This window comes from Sarcophilus harrisii, chromosome 4 (assembly GCF_902635505.1).
Source record: "Sarcophilus harrisii chromosome 4, mSarHar1.11, whole genome shotgun sequence".
Classification (NCBI taxonomy): Eukaryota; Metazoa; Chordata; class Mammalia; order Dasyuromorphia; family Dasyuridae; genus Sarcophilus; species Sarcophilus harrisii.
In genome coordinates, this window is record NC_045429.1 from 239,955,997 (window position 1) to 239,975,709 (window position 19,713).

At 34.3% G+C, this 19,713-nt stretch overlaps 1 protein-coding gene across 1 annotated transcript in view; it reads right to left on the bottom strand.

The window, feature by feature from the left end:
• LOC116419034 (collagen alpha-1(XIX) chain-like) overlaps window positions 1-18,891 on the bottom strand; it is a 42,840-nt gene extending 23,949 nt beyond the window's left edge. Inside the window, exons 1-7 of the mRNA XM_031968609.1 lie at window positions 18,826-18,891; window positions 14,061-14,114; window positions 10,290-10,334; window positions 7,333-7,377; window positions 7,171-7,233; window positions 3,705-3,740; window positions 3,534-3,578 (exon numbers count right to left, since the gene is read on the bottom strand). Of these exons, the coding sequence (XP_031824469.1) occupies window positions 3,534-3,578; window positions 3,705-3,740; window positions 7,171-7,233; window positions 7,333-7,377; window positions 10,290-10,334; window positions 14,061-14,114; window positions 18,826-18,891 (354 nt within the window). The remainder of the gene's footprint in view (window positions 1-3,533; window positions 3,579-3,704; window positions 3,741-7,170; window positions 7,234-7,332; window positions 7,378-10,289; window positions 10,335-14,060; window positions 14,115-18,825) is intronic.
• Window positions 18,892-19,713: the final 822 nt, after the last annotated feature.

The window sequence follows — 19,713 nt, forward strand, 5'->3', positions numbered from 1 at the left end:
AATGATAGATATCATTAATACCCTACCTGGGGAACTATTAATGAAGCTGCCTGTCTGCTTAGCCATACTTAGCATTATAGCACAACAGCACAGTTAATAACTGACATACTGAGACCTATTATACTAGAAACTATCTTTCTACCCTAGTAGAAGAGTCAAGGATGGAGTGGTCCCCAAGTGTATCACAAATTCTGGAAGTATCTTTCTATTATTAATAGGGCACAATCTCTTTAATTCAAAATAGTAGTCTTCAATGAATCATGGTGGCTAGATTGAGAATGTGACTTTCTATTTATTAATAGGGCAGGACCTTATCGATTCAAAACTGATCCCTTCATTAAAAAAGTGATACCATCTCCACTATATTTGTAGCTGATAGACCATGGAATATAGAGAATAAGACTTTCTTTCATCCTCAGGGTTAGAACTGAGAAATAAGAGCTGGATTTTATTATGTGACCTGACTTGATCAGAAACAGTTGGCTTTAAGATACAAGTCATTTCAGCTTTTTTCCTTATTCTCAGCTTTTCTTTTTTTCATTTCTCTTCACTTATGGATGGCTATGAAAGCTACAATCTTTTGATTCTTTTTCTGTTCTTTTTTTTTCTCCTCATGTTAAACAAGTGAGCAGAGATTTCTTTCTATCTTGTTTCCCTTTTTTTCTGGAGGCTGGAGTGAGAGAGAGGTTGTGGCTCCTTTATTTCTTTGTGGGCAGCCAGAATTAGAAAGTTACTCTTCTGGAAGGTACAGGAGCAACTAAAAATATTCTTCTTTTTTTTCCATCTAGGAATTTGGAAGTTCATCTGGCCATGTGTCAAGGTAGGAGATTAGTGAGTTCCTTAATGGAAGTTTTCAAGAAGAAGCTATATGATTTATTTTCAGGTATAAAGTTATAAAGAACAATTTTTATATAATAATGTAGAATGAGGTATCTTATAACTCATATTCTGTGATTCTGTGATACCTTTCTAAATTTATCCCACTTCTTTTTGGACCAGACCTGTGTTTTCTTTAGTAATAGGAAACTGCTTATATCAGTATCTGTTTTGTGACTTAATTGTTTTAGAGAGCTGTCTGAGAACTTATAGCAAGTATGTGTTAGAGGCAGAAAGCGAATCCTGGTTTTCTTTCTCCTACACTAGCTCTTTATCCATTGTTCAATACTACTTCCTAAGAATTGTCAAATTACTCTCTAAGAAAAACAAACCAAAAGTTAAAAACATGGATGTCATACATCTACCTCCTAGGTTTTTTGTTAGAATCAAATAAGATAATATTTGTAAAATACTTAGCAAAGTGCCTGGCAAATAGTAGATACTATATAAATGCTTAAACATTTGTTATTGAATATTATTATTATATCAATTTGTCATTGGACAAACATCTCATATAAAGAGAATCTATTGTTAAGATTTATGGATGATTTTGTTTTCTCTCACTATCACTGAGGAAGAGGAAGAGCATCATAGGTTTGAGAACTTTATTTTTCTTTGTTTCCTTGACTGCCACAGCCAAATAATTCCTCATGTAGTTGGCAACATAATGGTTATGAACTATACTTATCTGGGTTGGTAATACCAGATTCAGTCTTTCACTTGAGGTCACACTGCACCCACCTAAGCTTATATTTCTCTGGCACAATGCCATCTTTCTACCATTGTGAGATACAAGGATAGGACTTTATAGAAATAGGGCTCTCTTAAAACAAACTCTTTTCCCTGACCCTGAAATTTTTTAAAACATTATTCTATGTATCTCTTGATTTTTAATTGTCAAACTTCTGCAAAGAAGTACCTATACTTATTTTTTTCCACTTTCTTATTAGTCACTCATTTCTCAGTTCTATGGACTATGGCTTCCCTACCTACCATCTATTGGAACTATTGTCCCCAAGGTCACCCAGGACCACTTATTGCCAAACTTAATGCACTTTTCCCCTTTGCCCAAATCTCTAATATTACCACATTTAACAGCTAATCATCACTGTTTTCTTTCTTTGTATCTTCTCTTGATTTCCTTGATACCTCTCTTTTTTTCCATCATTCTACATTTTCCCTATCACTTTGATCATTTATTTTGTGGTCTCTTTTGTTGTTTACTCAGTCTCCTTCCATCTCTTAAACATGGGTACTCTTCAAGTTCTGCCCTTGTCTGAGAGTTTTTCACTGTCTACATTGTTTATTTTGATCTACTCAAATGCCTTAGCTGATCCTATCAATGGAAATGAAACCCAATTGTCTTAAGACTAGGCTGCTGATGAGTTGAGATCTGTATTATTAGAAGGAGTTTTACAAACAGTTTCTTTCATTAATAAATCACGAATGTAGACTCAAATTAAAAAAAAAAACAAATTTCAAAGTAATATTGAATCTTTCTCTCTCTTTTAACACTTGCACATAATAAGCTGAACAGTTCTCTCATTTCTGATTTCACAGGATTCCTGATATTCATACTCTTCTTTCTCTTTCCATGGCAAATGCTGTTCTCTTTTCTCACTTAGAGAATACATCCATTTAATTGGTTTTTGTGACTCCAGTTCATTTCTTTCACAATCAGTCTATCCTTTAAATTACTGCTCAAATGGTCTTGCAAACACACTGCTTTTATCACATCATTCCTTTAATAAAAACAACAAAAAAACTGTAGTAGCTTTCTTATGCCTGCCAATGAAATATAAACTCTGATCCAAGTGTTTGTAGGCCTCCAAATTTGGTTCCAACCCATCTTTCTAGCCTTATTTTGTACCATTCTCTTTCATATACTCTGTAGTCTAGTCAAATTGGAATATTCACCATTCTCTTACTCTATCCATCCTTCTCATCTTGTCTTCTCTTGTTTCTCTGCTTTTGCTTCCACCATTATTCTAGCCACAAAAGGTTTCTTTTAATTTCTATTGAAATCCTTCATTTTCTTCAGTAATGTTCAGATTTAGGCATTACATCCTTCATGAAGTCATCTATTCTTCCCCCCCCCCCCATTCTGAGATGAGCTTTCATGCTTTAAATTACCCATAGAACTTTGCCTAGATCTCACCATTGTTCTTACCACTTCTACCTATTATCAGTTATGTATGAATGTCTTTTCCCCAAGTATTTTCTAGGTATTATTCTTGAATAGAATGAACACTTATTTAATACTTGCTAAATTTAAATAGCCATTATTTGAAGCTAAGAAGCTATGTATGGAAGGGTAGTAGTTGTAGTGAGAATTTCTTTACTGGAGATGAGGTGAAGACTAAACAGTCTAGAAGCTGTGATGCACTTAAGTCAGTCACAAATTCCCTCTCCTTACAGAAGTAGTGTTGCTGAAATATTTATTGTTGTCAGGTATGAAACACTGGTAATGTAGCTTATTATGGTAGGGTCTTCTGCAGGTCCCATAGTATGTCATTAGCTTTGGAATTTTGTTCTCTCTCTATTCCTTCATGTACCTCAAGTTATAAAGTATGTTTAGCCCATTCTGTGAGAACAGAGCAATGATAAGCCCAGTTGTATTAGATAGATTCAAACAATGATAATGATTATATACATACACGTTCTCCTTTGGGTCCTCTATCACCAGGCTTGCCCACTGGGCCCTGAAAAAAAATCATAATTGAGATACTTATTTGCCAAGATCCTTCATATGACTACCAGACTGGTCTAAACAATAGCAGAGTTTCTTCTGGTAACTATAAATCTGATTTTCAATGTAGTTGTTGTACCTGAAGACCTGGTGAGCCATCTTTTCCATTTATTCCCTGTAAAAAGAGAAAAATCATTGTTACTTGCATCTGGATGTACAGGGAAAGGAAAAGAAAGCAGAGGGAGGAAAATATTTCAGTAAATGAGTTGCACTTAAGGGAATTGATCTGTGACCCTGTCAGATAGATCCTAGATCATACTGATGTGGCACTATAATATAGTGGAGAGGGCTCTGGCCTTGGAGACAAGAGACCAAGGTTCAAATTCACTAGCTAGCTGTGTAATTGTAATTGAACCAGTTCCTTCATCAATTTAAACTCAGTTTTCTCATCTGTGAAATAGGGAAAATAATAATTTGTTGTACATCTCATAAGTATGTTGTAAAAATGAAATGTCAAACTATATCAAGTGATTTGTAAATTATATACACATAAATGTGTATATAATTACATGATATACATATATGACTATATGTATAATAAAAATATTAGCTATTCTTATTATTGCTACTTACAGATCCCAGTGCATAACATTTCCTGTAAAATCTGGATGCCCCAGGTATTTGCTATGGTAGATTTTCATGGTAATATGAGTCAAAGCAACACTATTCTCTAATATATTCCTGCACAGAGCAACCCTCATTAAATGTCTTCAATTGAAACTCGAAACAAGTTTCACTGTACAGTTGGAATAAATTCCTAGCATGAAATAACCTGCCAATCAAAAGATGGCTTCATGTCTCTCAGTAGGCACATGGTGAAGGAAGGAGAGAACCCTTAATCACTGTCATTGAGAGTACTAAATAAGTGCTTTTTTATTAGAAATTGTGAAGTCTCCTGAACTTTGCAAGGCTATTCCTGAGGTGATAATAAAGCAGAGCCCTACTAGTAGATTTATGAGATTGGAGGACTATTGTCTGGAAGATGTGAGAAGCAAAAGCACTTGGGGTCAAGTCAAATACCTAGAGTCCTAACTGCAGATGTGTTTTTGAGATTTGATTTGAAAAGGGAGATCAAGGTAAGGAAAATGATTTCTTAGCCAGCAGGCAATTGCATGGACATGCTCCTCTGAAAAGCCTAAGAGACCAGAATTGTGCCAGGATGGATTCTATGAGGATGGAAGTGCAGACAACTGTGTGTTTTCACTGCTGTAAATTACACTAAAATCTGTCACGGTTGATAAACCAACCAAAGTCTCCCAACCTCTCGGAAACATCCTGGGAATGATGGTGAGTACTTTAAATAAGAACATGTTACTTGAAGTGTAAGGTTCACAGAATTTATTACATCAGAAACACAGGCAAAGAAGATAAAGCTGATTAAGGAGAGGATGTGAAAGGAGCCAACTCTGTCACTTGGAGAAAAGAAGATAAATCTAGTGTAAAAAATTTAATTCAGTGTTTTCAGATATACTACAAGCCATCAAAGATCATGTTAGCCCTCCTTGTCTTTTGTAAGTCACTGAAGAAAATTTGTATACTGTCTTCCTTACTTTTTGTAAACTTATTTATTTAGTACATATTATTTGCAACCTATATATTGCAAAACATAAACAGTAAATCCTGGAGCTGTTGTTCTTGACGTACCACTTATGGGGCAGTTTTGTTTTGGGTTGTTTTTCTATTGGTGGGGATAGATTTGCACAGATTGACTCACACTATCTTGCCCAATTTCCTCTAAGAACTGTTGACATTCATTCTCTAGATGGCTTACAGGAGTACAGGATATACTCTGTGGTTCTGAAACACAGCAAAAGTAAGTGGCCCACAAAGGGACTATTTATTGCCTTTGGTTATTAGTTTGTTGCTCTACAACTGAGCTAACTAACTTGAGTCTGGTTAAAGTTCTTATCAGTTCTGACATTGTATGGTGTTATGAACTGTGATATGTAAAAGATAACCCTTTGCCTCAATTTCTTCATTTGCCAAATGAAGGGGTTGATCTCAATGTCTTCAAAGGTCGTTCTAGTCAGTAAATAAATCAATATTTGTTAAGTGCTTGTTATGGCCAGGTACTGGGCTAGTGCTACAGTTACAAAGAAAGACAAAAATACTTTCTATCCTCAAGGAGCTAATATTCTAATGGGAGAAAGACATCATGTAAAAAAAAAATAAGATACATAGAGAGTAGACAGAAAGTAATTTGAGAGGGGAAAATACTAGTGGCTGAGAGAACAGGAAGATGGGGCAGAAGGTAGTTTGTATCATAAACTATGGGATATGAAGGTATTGGAATACTACTGTACTAAAAGAAACAATAAAGGTGATAGTTTTGAAGAGACCTGGAAAGATTTGAATAAATTGATACAAACAGAAGTGAGAAAAACAGGAGAATTTTATAGTACAATAACAGTGTAATAGACTTGCAAAGGACTTTGATTAATGCAATGAACTGAGTTGTCTTAAAGAAGACAGGTAAACCAAAAATAAAGATGAAGGGACAGCACATTCTAGCCATGATGAACAGTCAGTGAAAAGGCACAGGAAAGGATGATGGAGGGTTGTGTTTTAGGTCTGTGCAAATAGGTCAGAGTCTCTGGATCACAGACTAAATGAAGGGGAATAAAGCCAATGAATATGAAAAGAGGAAGAGACTGATTATGCAGGTCTGTGTGCAATCAAATGAAATTATTTTCTCCTTCATCTTTCTTTCCTCCCTGTTCTCATTTTTAATGGAAAGATAATTTTTTTTCTTAAAGAAAATATTTGCCTTAGTAGAGATGTTTGTCATAATATCATCTTGATGCTATATGCTAGTAATAATATACTTTTACAAGATACAATGAAGTAATACATATTGAAGTAGTGATTTACATAGAAAGTGAAACAACAACAATAATAATATTTATTTATACAATACTTTAAAATTTGCAAAGCACTTTACATATATTATTTCATTTGATTCTAAAAACAGAGGTTGAGAGAAGAAAATTGATTGTTGGAGTCCATAGAGTTGTGTATATATATAAGTGTAAAAGATAGGATTCAAATGCAAGTTTTCCAATCTTAGAATGTAACACTCTATCCACCATCAAGCTTAGGTTGTCTAGCAGTGATAAAAAAAAAAAGTAGAACAGTGAAGAAAATTAATTGACACTTAAGCTTTTTGCCTAAAATCCAAATGGGATGTCCTTATCTATTTTTATCTATGGATATTTGATGATGTGGCAAAACATTCCCCACCAAAACTCTTAAGAGTGTCTGAGAATTAGGGAAGAATTATTAATTCCTTAGTACATTTTGATAAAACTGGACCCATTCCAACACCATTTCTGGCAACAAAGTCAGTAACTCATGCTGCATGGATTTATTCAAGGCTGAATCAGCAAATGAAAGTTTCTCTTTGCTGAATCTGGAATTATTTTCTTGGTGGTTTTTTTAATTCAGTCTTAATTCTCCTTAGAAGATAAGCTAAGAATCACACACTTTTATGGGCCTACTGGAAATTGACAAACAAAACAAAAAACAAACCAAAATTTAAAACTTACTGGTTTTCCTGTGGGTCCTTCAGGTCCAGGAAATCCAATATCTCCAATAGGCCCTCTTTCACCCTAAAAGAGACACACAAAGCGATACATACATACACATATATGTTAATAATTATTGATTTCAAATGTATTGGAAAAAGGAGATGGTAAAGGGACACTTACTGGTTCTCCTGGTACTCCTGGAGGCCCTGGAGCCCCAGACTTTCCCTGGGAAAGGAATGAAAAAGAAACGTTACATTCATTGTGGCAATATGACAGATACAGCCACTTCTCATTGTATCTTGAAGGCGTACATTTGCCTATTACATTGTCATCTGACTATTTCAGGCAGCTAGGTAGTACAATTGTGTGCTGAAAATGGAATGCAGAAGATACGGATTCAATCAGATTTCAGACACTTTCTAGTTATGTGATCCTGGGCAAGTTATTTAACCTATCCGAATCTCTTTTTCCTTACCTGTAAGATAGGGATAATAATAGCATCCAACTACCAGGATTATTGTGAGACTAAAATGATATGACATTTAAGAAGTGATTTGCAGACCCTAAAGCACTTTATCAATAACTAGCTATGGGGCTTACTGAGTTTTATATAAGCATATTAAAACTTATCTATCAAGGATATTGTCCTCCTTCATAGTAGTTATTTGTTCAGTCATTTCCAGTTGGGGACAAATCTTTATGGCCCCATTTGGGATTTTCGTGGCAAAGATACAAAAGTAATTTGCCATTTCTTCTTCCAGATCATTTTACAGTTGAAAACACTGAGGCAAACAGGGTTAAATGACTTGCCCAGGGTCATAGAACTAGTAAATGTCTGAATACAACTGTTCAGATTTGAGCTCAAGAAGACAAATTTTCCTGATTTGCAGCCTATATCTACTATATATCTCCTAGCTACCCTCAAAGTATTCACCTTAGAAGCAATTCCAATGAATTTACCATTTGTTCCAAATCTGTTTAGAATTCCTCTCTTGGAATTGCCCTTGTAGCCTATTTAGATTTTGTAACTACACTTAATGCCCCTTTGAAGAAGAGGGTACATTATTTCCAACCTTATTAAGAGTCAATTTAGGAGAATAATAAGCTGGAAAAAATAATGAAGTTACTTTTCTTGTCTGACATAAACTTGGAACTCCAAAAATGTCCTGATCAATGATAGTTTGATTCAATCAAGGCCACATAGCTTGAAGTTGTCTATTTAGAAGAGTAATTCCTATTTGATATATACATACTAATAAATAGTAAACTCTATTAAATAAATAAATGAAAAGAAGGTGAGAAGGGAGTATAGACTTATTCTTTGGAGACTCTCCAGTTCCTAGCACAATCTCTCTCCCTCTTCTTCTCTCCCTCTTCCTCTTTCTTCCCCACTTCTGTTTCTCTCTCTTTCTCTCTTTCTCCATCTCTCTATTCCTCTGTCTCCTCCTCCTTCTCTGTCTCTGTCTCTGTCTCTTTCTCTCTCTTTCTCTCTCTCTATCCCTCACCCCTTCTCTTTCTTTTCCCTCTCTCCTTTATCCTCCATTACTTTCCTTTTCCTTCCCTCCTCCTCTCTCTTCATATATATATATATATAATTGAATATCAGTTTAATTTATTAAGAAAATCACCTTCATCATAATACCACAATTTTTATTTTATTTTAATTGTACCAGGAATATGTTTTCATTGTCAAAGAGAATTCCCAACAAGGAGACTTCGTTTAACAATGCAAAGTAGTACCTTCTCTGAAACTTACAGAGTTGATTTGTAGTTACCCAGAATACTGAGAGTTTAAAGCTACTTGTTTAAGATCATATTACCAGGATGTGTCCAAGGAAGGATTTGAAACTAGGTCTTTTGATTTTAAGACCAGACCATTCTTCACCATCCCATACTCCCTATCTTATCCAAGTACAAAGCAATTTAAACAAGTATTGTAAATCATCAGGCTCCACAATGGATTCAGATGGAGGATGCATTCTGTTTCTTTTGATATCTTATGCATAGCTCCATGGAATAATAGAGAATGGGAATGGCTACAGTCCTATCCAGGAGCCTGTCTGTCATCTTCTTTGCATTTGTACAGTTGCCTGAAGTGCTATGTTCCCAATGACTCCTCTGTGAAGTTATCATGAACCTACTCTGCAGGGGCACCTAGCAAAAGGATAAATGGTCCTTTATTCATGAAGCGTGACCACAAAATTTTAATTAGAGCAACCTGAATGGAGACTAGAATGATCTCCAGGGCTCTGCTAAATGATTCCAACCTTTTGTGCTGTACTTTCAATTCATTTGAGGAGACCTTGAATAGATTAAAATATTTGACACCAATGAGCAACAAAAATGATTGAGAGGATTGAAAGACTAATTTATGAGGAAATATTAACAGTAATAAAGCTCAGCTAATAAAATGAGGCTAAGTGAAACCTAAGGCAGGTTATGGCTTTCTGCAAAGCAACTTGAAGTGCATGAACAACGGGACTACAAGATATGGTCTCTAGAGTACCAAAGATTATAACTAGGGACTAAGAGATAAAATAAAGAAGAGAAAAGCCTAATTTGCATTTGTAAGTTGCACTTGTGTACTTATACATTGCTTATCATCAGTAACCTTTTAGAGCTTTGAAAGTTTAATAGAATGAATATGGAAAAGAGGAGAAAGACCACATTAATGTACAAAAGAGAAAATAAAGGAAAAAGAAGAAAAAAGACAAAGAATAGACTACCATATGATGGTGATAATGTAGGATCCAAAAAATCTTAGGGTGGTCAGAAATAACATAGATCCTAATGGAAAGGAAGAAAAAGAGTGGGCGTGAATTGTGGAGTAAACGCAGACACAATCCTTTCTGTGAAATAACTACGATTGTGAACTATTTTTGATTAGAAACCAGTTTTCCTTGAAAAATGGAGGAGTCTTTACTGAATGAAGAACCTGAAAATACACTGAAGGGAACAATTTTATGATGGAAGAGGGAAAGTGATACCATTATGTTCTGGCAACGAAAATATTATAACTTTTCTTTGCTCTTAACACTCTTCATTAATTATCTTGCCAAGAGTTTACAAGTTTACCAATGAGATATAATTTACAACAATCCTCCTTTACTTCCCCCTACCCTGTGAAATAAACTTACCGGTATTCCTGCTATCCCTGGTGAGCCAACTGGACCTCGATCTCCCTGGTCAGAGGTAATAAAAAAAAGATTAATTACTTCAGTAACTTCTTTGTAGAATCTCAAAAATCAAAACATTGATGAAGATGGGTAAGAAATGCTACAGTTATATATAAAACTATTGGCTGAAATAATCTACATTTGGTTAAAACTTAACAAATGGTAGCTGAGAGTACATTATGAAAAATCAATTAACATGTATAACTAGAGATGGGACTTGACAGTGTATTGTGTTTTAGAGTTAGAAAGATTATGGTGTTTAAGTACTTCTTCTGGTACATATGAACTTTATGACCCTAGACAAGTCATTTAATCTCTTAGTACCCCCATGTGACTTTTTGAAGACTATAAGTTTGTGAAAGAGTTACCTATGGGCAACAATTGAATATCTGTCTACAATGATTAAATTTAGTTTAAATTAAATTTAAATTAAGTTTAGTTTCATCTTTGAACAACAATAACGAAAATAAAACTAACCAGGTCTTTCCTTTTTTTTTCCTTAAGTAAAACAAAAACAAAAACATTGCCTTTAATGAAACTAAGATTTCAAGTTATTACTGTCCCAATTGATCTTAGGCATATTTTGCCTAAGTTTAGCCTATTAGAAATGTAGAGACTAAAAGTGATATAGATAATGCTAAAGAACATTAAAACAATAGTCATTTTTATATACTTAAAAATTTGCTTAGATTAAACATCTTGAGCATCTACCAGTAGCTGTGCAGAAGCTTTTCTTTCTGCATGAAAGATGGAAATAAAAAGATCAACAATTAAAAATGTTCTAATTATATGCATTTCTTCAGTTGGAAGAAAACTTAGCTTGTATTGTTCTCAACTGTACAGTGGTTCAATTGTTCTCATGAGATTCATTTGAAAATGAGGCAATCCAGTATCCTAGGTAACTTTTACTATCATCAGCAGCTGACTATACTAAAAAAGAAATGCTGGAGACCACAAGTAGGATGTTAGGAAGATCGAATTTTTAGAGCTCAAGGATTCTTGGAGCTCACTGAATACACTTCCCCTAATTTTAATAGTGGCCCAAAATTTAGTTAAATAACTTGTCCAAAGAACATAGTTACTTAGTAGTTGAGCTGGGACTACAATATAAATCTCTTGATTCTTACTCTAATGATCTTTCTATTATACCTTTTTGTTTGCCTAAAGTATGGAAAGTTCATAAGTGAAGCAAAAGAAAACATGAAATAGGAGGAAAATGGAGAACTGGCTGCTTTCATGAACTCATGCTTTTTTACCACTTTCTGGATAGAAATACAGTAGTGACTAAGAGTGTTGTATGTATCACTAGTATATTACAAATACTAGTGATTGATTATAGGTAGCTAGGTGATACAATTGATAGAAGGGTGGATAAAGGTTGATAGAGACATGGAGTCAGAAAACCTGAGTTCAAATTTTGCTATAAACCAGCTGGGAATGTGACTCTAGATAGGTCACTTATTATTTTTATGCTCTGTTTCCTCATTTGTAAAATAGGGTTAATAGTAATACTGACTTCTTTGGGTTGTTTTGGGGATAAAATATGGTAATAATTGTAAAATTCCTTGCAAACTTTAAGTTGCTATATAAATGAAGTTTTTTTGGTTATTATGTAGACCTTTCAAAAGAAAGCATAATCTTATTGAGAAGAAACAAAAATTGGATGTATCTTAAAGATTATACATTGAGCAACTAGCCTTATGTTATCAAGAGTAGTAACTGACATTTCCAAATTAATAAATGATAATGGAAAAATAATTGAAACCCTTTTGCAATTTAATGAGAGCTTATTCTTCTAGACTTTTAAAGTATATATGCACATTTATGGACTTATATATATGTTCTTTATGGGGAAGAAATCTGATTTCTACAGGAAGGGCTATATAACTCTTAGTTACTCCTATATTTGTACAGCTCTAGGAAATGGTAAATAAACATGAATTCATGAAAGTTGCCATGTTTCCCCAACCTCTTGTTTCACCATTTACATGTATATATTTATATGTATATGTTGAGTATATATGGTAATATAGTCACATATACTTGCTGATATATGCCTTTGAAAATTTGGTTTAAACAGCCTCTGCTATATACATTTGGGATATTGCTACTGATTCTGTTCCTTCTCCCTTAGAAACAGTAATAATATCAGATTTTGTAATTAATGTTGTTTAAACTGGAGTTCCCTATATACATAAATATGGTTTGTGCATGTACAGACATGCAATACAATCTATTTGCACAAATAACATATATGTTAGAAATCCATAAATTTTCTAGATGTACTTCAGAAGGATAACCTTCTTTTAATAAGAGTTTTTAACAAGTTATTTTTCTATTTTTGTCGTTGTTCAGACATTTTATCCACGTCTGACTCTTTGTGACCCCATTTGGGATTTTCTTGGCAAAGATAATGGAGTGGTTGCCATTTCTTTCTCTAGCTTGATTTATAGATGAGAAAACTGAGTCAAACAAAGTTAAATGAGTGGCCAGGGTCACATAGCTAATAAATGTCTGAGGTTGCATTTGAAATCACAAAGAGTCTGCCTGACTCCAGGCCCAGAACACTAACTTCTATACTCTGTTTTTCAATTATTATCCATTAATTTGGAAGTACTTATTTTTTCTTATTGTCAATTAATTTGGAAGTACATATTTTTGTATTATTGTTCACTAATTTGGAAGTAGAAGTTTCCACTTTTCATACTTGATAATGTATGACTGGAAACTCAGAGCACACTATTTTAGATACCTCTTGCTATTTGTTTCTCTGAGAGAAGAACTTTGCTCTCTATAGGAAGACAGACAACATACATATACATATACACATACATTGTTATCATCATCATCATCATCATCATCATCATCATCATCATCATCATCATACTTAGTACTAGTATAAGACTTTAGGTTTAGAAAGGTTTTAGAAAGGACTTTAGGTTTAGGAAGGCTTTACAAATATCACTTCTACCAATGTAGGTTAGCACCTTCTCTGCAATATTTAGTCATAATACACCGAGAGCTTAAGTTACTTCTCCAGAGTCACATAGCTGGTATATGGTAGAAGTCTCCCTGGCTTCAATAACCAGTATGCGATGGGTTCTTAGCCTTTTCTGTGTCATGAATTATTTTATGAGTCTGGTAAAGCTTTAAGGATCCCTTCTCAGGCTAATGTTTTTAAGTGTATGAAATAAAATGGAGAAGATTACTAAGAAAAAAAAAAGAAATAATTACAAAACATTTTAAAAATGTATGTAGGTTAAGAATTCTTGAATTATGCCATACTGCTTCTGCATTCCTTCTCTCTCATAAACCTATATAAATATATACATACAGAATAATTCTATAAATACAAGTTCTTTTCTATGTACTTCTCTAAGCATCTCTCTGTATACACACTCACAATCACACACATATATAGATATATACACACATATACAGAGAAAGATCTTTAGATAAATAAAATAATTCTGTATTTATAGAGTTATTCTCTATATATTTATATATATTACTATTTGAGGGCATATTTCTTGACAGGCTTTTCTAATTCCACATAAAATATACAACTGCAGATAAAGACAATCATTTGTCAGTGTCATTCCTGTCCTTTTAAATTAAGGGGTTTCCGCTGGAAATACATACAGTAGAACATTTCTCTTAATGAAAATAACCTGTCAGGCTGACAAATAGCAGTGCAGTACTTCTAATTCAAGTACTTTATGACAGTGTTACCTTTACACCTGGAAATCCTTCTAGTCCTGGGAGCCCCATGGGTCCAGGTTCTCCCTAGGAAAAAAAAATAGAAGTAGAAAATAAAGAGTAACTTGGATCAAAATGTTTTAAAAATGTTTCATTCAACATCTTGAGTCAAATCCAACTTCAACACATCATTGTGACATGGATGTGACTCTGGGGTCTTGAAATGTAGAACAGTTCTGGTATATTTGATTAAGATAGAAAGACTAAACTTTGAGTAGAGGTTTGGGAATGGAATACTTGTCTGAATGGTATTCTATTTAGGTATGGAGAAACTTATCACAAGGTTGGCCATAGGAAAATGTATTCTTTTGGCCAGTTCAACTCTTAAAAATCTCTTAAAAACTTTCTCAATTAGATATAGATACTGAATTGTGTTGATGGAGAAAATACTCAACCCTAATGAAATTATAGATCCCAGAAGTATTGAAGCAAGAGTAACAGAATTAACCTTTGCAAAGAAAACTCAAATACTGATTGGAGATAAAGTCAACAAGGTTATTTACAGTGATGGGGAAAGCAGCATGGCATAATAAAAAAAGAATACTTTAATTTAGGAGATCTGAGTTCCAATCCCAAATCCTACACATTAGCTTTATGATCATGAACAAATAACTCCATCCCTCCAAGTCTCATTTTTTAAAATTTATAAAGGACTATACTTACACTTATCTAATATACACAGTTGTTTTGTAAAGATTAAATTGCTAGAGAAATACAGTATTTATCTCATTTTTATTTGTCCATGCATTTTTGCTATTTGTTTTTCTAAAAATTGCTGAAGAAAAAGTCATTCCTAGGAGTGTTGTGTGTTTATTTCCTGATTGTTTCAATTCTGATTAACAATTTAATCAGAATGAATCCCTCTAGTAGTCAAGGTCAACTCCATACCAATTTCAAGCAAAATTAGAATGAATGGACAGGTTCTAACAAAGCCTGCCAATTATAGAAGCACCTGGGACTACTTGATTACTGGAAAACTTGCCCACACATTTCAATAGTAGATGAAGACAGCACATATTCAATGAAGTTTATTTTATTCCTTATTTATTTTGTAAAGGGGCATGAGTACCGTGCATGCTTTGATTCCTTTAAAATTGATATTTATGATACTTAAAAAGGAAATTTTTCATATGGATAGTCATTAAGTCACAGGAAAGATATAATAACTTTTAATTTTATATGAATGTTTTACATGTTCTAATCTGTGGTTCACTTGAATTGGTATATTAGGTAGAGTTAGTTAATAGAGAATACAAGAAATTTGAAAAAGGAACTTTATAAGTAAGAACAGATGATATTTGTCAGGTTTTTTTAAAGTGAGGCAGTTAATGATTGTCAAATTAAGCTCCCATTTTTTGACACTGGGGTATTTAAATACAATTACATAGGAAAGAGTTTCCATAATGGCATGTAATTAAAATGAATTTATGCACAAACATGGGCAGATATAACATCAATTTATTTTGAAAACATTGCCATGACTCAGATTTCTGTTATGACTTCTTATGCTATCCTCATCAGCATTTAATAAATAGACTTATAACAGCCATTCATGCACTGGGGTTATAGAAATTTTTAAATGTCCATTAATAGGCAACCAGTCAGCCAAAAAAGAATACTATCTATAGTAAGAATATAGGAGACAGCAGTTTCCTTTACACCTGGAAATCCTTCTAGTCCTGGGAGCCACATGGGTCCAGGTTCTCCCTAAGAAAAAAAAAATAGAAGTAGAAAATAAAGAGTAACTTGGATCAAAATGTTTTAAAAATGTTTCATTCAGCATCTTGAGTCAAATCCAACTTCAACACATCATTGTGACATGGATGTGACTCTGAGGTCTTGAAATGTAGAACAGTTCTGGTATATTTGATTAAGATAGAAAGACTATCTTTCTAGATAGAAAGAATAAACTATCATCAATTCTAACCTATAAAGTCATTTTGACTTTGGCTCTGAAAAGAAAACAAATAATAATCAAAATGGATGATATGAAGGAGTTTCTGCAATAATTTACTGTAGAGATGACTTGTGAACATATTGCTAATAATTCTGGAATATTGAGATGATACTTTAGGATCAGATATACCTGGAAGGAATTTAAAGGTCATATATTCCAGCCTCCTAATTTTATAGAAGAGGAAAATAAGGCCCCCCAAAATAGGTGATTTACTCAAACTTGTCAGACCCAATTTTTCTGATTTCAAACCCAGAATTCTTTCAACTGTATCACATTACCCCACATTTTCTATGGATGTCACCTCAAAATGTTCAATTTTTGAATTCAGGGACTATGTCATTTTGATATTGTAACCCTAGAATATAGCTCAGTGAATAGCACTAAGTAGTTGTTTACTAAATGCTTATTGAATAAATGAATGAATCCCTTAAAAATAGATATTGGGGACTCTCAATGTCATCTTCCCAGACAATAATCTAATTAGCTTTAATTAGGAAAAGTTATCTTCAGTAGTCTTCATTTCCATGGTTCTTTCCCACCACCCCCATAAAAACTATTTGGAGATCTACCCAAGGTTTCATGGATTTTCAAGCCATATAAAGGTAGGACTCAATTCCTTTTTAGCTATGTGGAGTGAGATAACCAGAGGAAGACACAAATTCTGATTCTATGCAAGTTGAAAGAAGATTCCAGATGCTGAAAGTGAGGAATTCCATGCAGTCACATACAAAGTCTGGCAATATAAAACTGCACAAAGATTTTGATCTCTTTCTCAACCTTGCCAATATCCATTATTTCAATATTTTCGATGCTTCCAACAATTGTCCTGTTATGTCAATTTATCCTTCCCCATTTAGAGAAAGGGTATAAAGAAGATTGTATTCTGTCTGTGTTTATGAAATAGTGGAAACTCCTTGATTAGGGGTGTCACAGATTTGTTTGTGTTGATGATTAATAAGAAGGGTCTACAAAACTGTATTTAATTAGTCTTATTTCTAGGAATGCTTTTTGATGGAAATTGGATCAGACTAAGTTAATTACACCCTTGTTTTAGAGCAGGAGCTGTTAACCTTTTGGTTTTCATGGACCCTTTTTATAGTGTGATAAGGCTATAAATCCTTTCTTGGAATAATGTTTAAAAAACTGAAGGAAATGCTAAATTTCAGTTAGAGGTTAGTAGAAATAAAAATGTTAAATTTTCACCATCTAAGTTCAAGAATCTCCTGAAATCTTTTCACAGCAAAGGTCAGCGGGGATGCGTAACCCCAGGCTAAAAACTTCTATTTTTGAGGAAATATAACTTCAGAACTTGCTCTGAAGTTCTTCCTGTCTTTACTCTCAAAGGATGATATCTAGGAAAGAAAGTGCTTTTGCAAGATCACTAGCATTAGAAGTTTCCCTGACAATGGTTCATAGACTCGAGTTAAATGCCTACAATGGAGGAGGCAATTGATAAAAAACATGCAGCTGCTGTGTTAATTGCAAGTTCTTTCTTCCAAATATTCTCAGCGTCTTTTTATTGACAAATTATTCAGGGGACATGAATGCATGGCAAGTGTTGTGTTCACTGTGAGCACATGGATTCATTTGCTTCTTTTTTGGCTCTTATATCTGGAAACCTCAAAGCATTTTAGACATTACAGTTTATTGATGCTGAGTGTCTCCTAAACTCTCACCATGAGGAAAACAATCTAAATGTAACTAATATAAGACTAATATAAGATAAATCATCTTGAAAAGGGTATTATGTGATCAGCAAAGGCAAATAGGGCATTAGTCTTTATAGTGTCTAGAAGGAGAGTCAAACAAACAGTATGAGATTGTTCCAACTCTGTCCACATACTTTGATACAAATAAGAGAGATTATTTTATTGTTAGAGTGAAGAAAGGTATTTCATTGGTCTACCAGGGCTTAGAAACATTGAAATCCTTTTGTTCTGATTCTATGCTCACCATGCAACTTTGCTATCTACAAGAAGACTAATTGTTATTCTAGGAGAATTGAATAGTTAGGCTATGGTCTGGATGAGTCAGCAGCTGTAGCCTATGGTTAGAGATGACATGAATTTTCTCACAAATGTAAGGTCTGAGGGAAGATCAGAGGGGGAAAAGACAGAGAAAAGAGAAGATAGAGAGAGAAAGAGACAGACAGACAGATAGACAGATAGACAGAGACAGAGACAGAGAGACAGAGAGAGACACACACACACACACACACACACACACAGAAACAGAGACACACACACACACACAAAGACAGAGAAACAGAGAGAACAGAGACAGAGAGACAGACAGAGACAGAGGGGAACACAATGAAAAGTGATTTCTTTTGTTTCTGGGTTGGGGCTCACAGTTATTTAGTCAATAAGAAGACCATACATTCCTATCAATTCATAAAACACTATCTGTGCTTGTACCCTTGATTTCCTTATAAACCCAGGATGAGAATTAGTAAGGAAGTAGGCAAGTAATGGTTAGTCATTGCTGAAGGTTTGTGTGATTGCCAGGTTGTACTTGTCTGCCCAGTTACTGTCCATGTAGGTTACAAGTTAGATAGGATAAAATTAAAGTGAAGACAGTTCATTGACCAGTCATATGGTGGAAACATCAAAATTCTTTTGTTTCTATACAAAGCTCACTAAGCAAACTCATATACATTTTGGTCTCCTGAGTGAACCTCTCCACTAGGGAGGCATATGGTATGGAAATAATTAGCCCTTTTGATCTTGATCCTAATATCAAAGTCTTCAAACTATGGAGATGATGGTGAGACACTTGTACCATGGAGCCCACTAAGATAATTGCTACCGTGAAGCCCAAATCCAAGTTGGCTTGACTTTTTACCATCTCTGTCACTAAGACACTATGAATATTTGTTAAGCACCTATTGTGTACAGGACAATTTTTTGGCAAAACAGTCCCTGGTCTTTATCAGCTTACATCTACTAAGGTGAGGATGGAGTGGGGTAGGTCAGACGAGACTCTGGGAAAGTCAGTAAGAGGGTCTAAATCACAACAAATTAGCATCTAAGACCCATAGTCCTGACTCAGCAGAGGAGCAAATCAGTGGGGTAACTTCCAGTCCCAGCTCAGAAGGCAAACACTGGGAAATCAGGCTGTTTCTTGAACAGTTGCAGGCAAAGCTATCCCCCACAAACACAAGGAGCCCCTGTTCTCAAAGGCAAGGTTTAGGGCTGCACAGGAAATTTGGGACAGTGCCCTCTTCACTCCAGAGCATAGCTCAACCATAAAAGTAAAAAGGAAATACCAAAAGAAAAGGAAAGAAAATGAACAAGAAACAGAAAAGAACCTTGACTATAGAAAACTACTATGATGATAGGGAAGACCAAAACACAAACTCAGACAAAGATAAAATATGCACAGAAGAAATTTTAAAGAGTGATATGAATTGGTGTCAAGTCCAAAGAGGCTTCTTGGAAGTGCTCATAAAATACGTTAAAAGGCAAATAAGAGAGGTAGAAGAAAAAATAAGAAAGGAAATGAGAGGTATGCATGAAAGAATCAACAGCTTGGAAAAGGAAGGAAAAAATTGACTGAAGAAAACAACTCCTTAAAAAAATACAATTGGCAGGTGGTGCAGTGAATAGAGCAGCAGCCCTGAAGTCAGGAGGACCTGAGTTCAAATCTGGCTTCAGACATTTAACATTT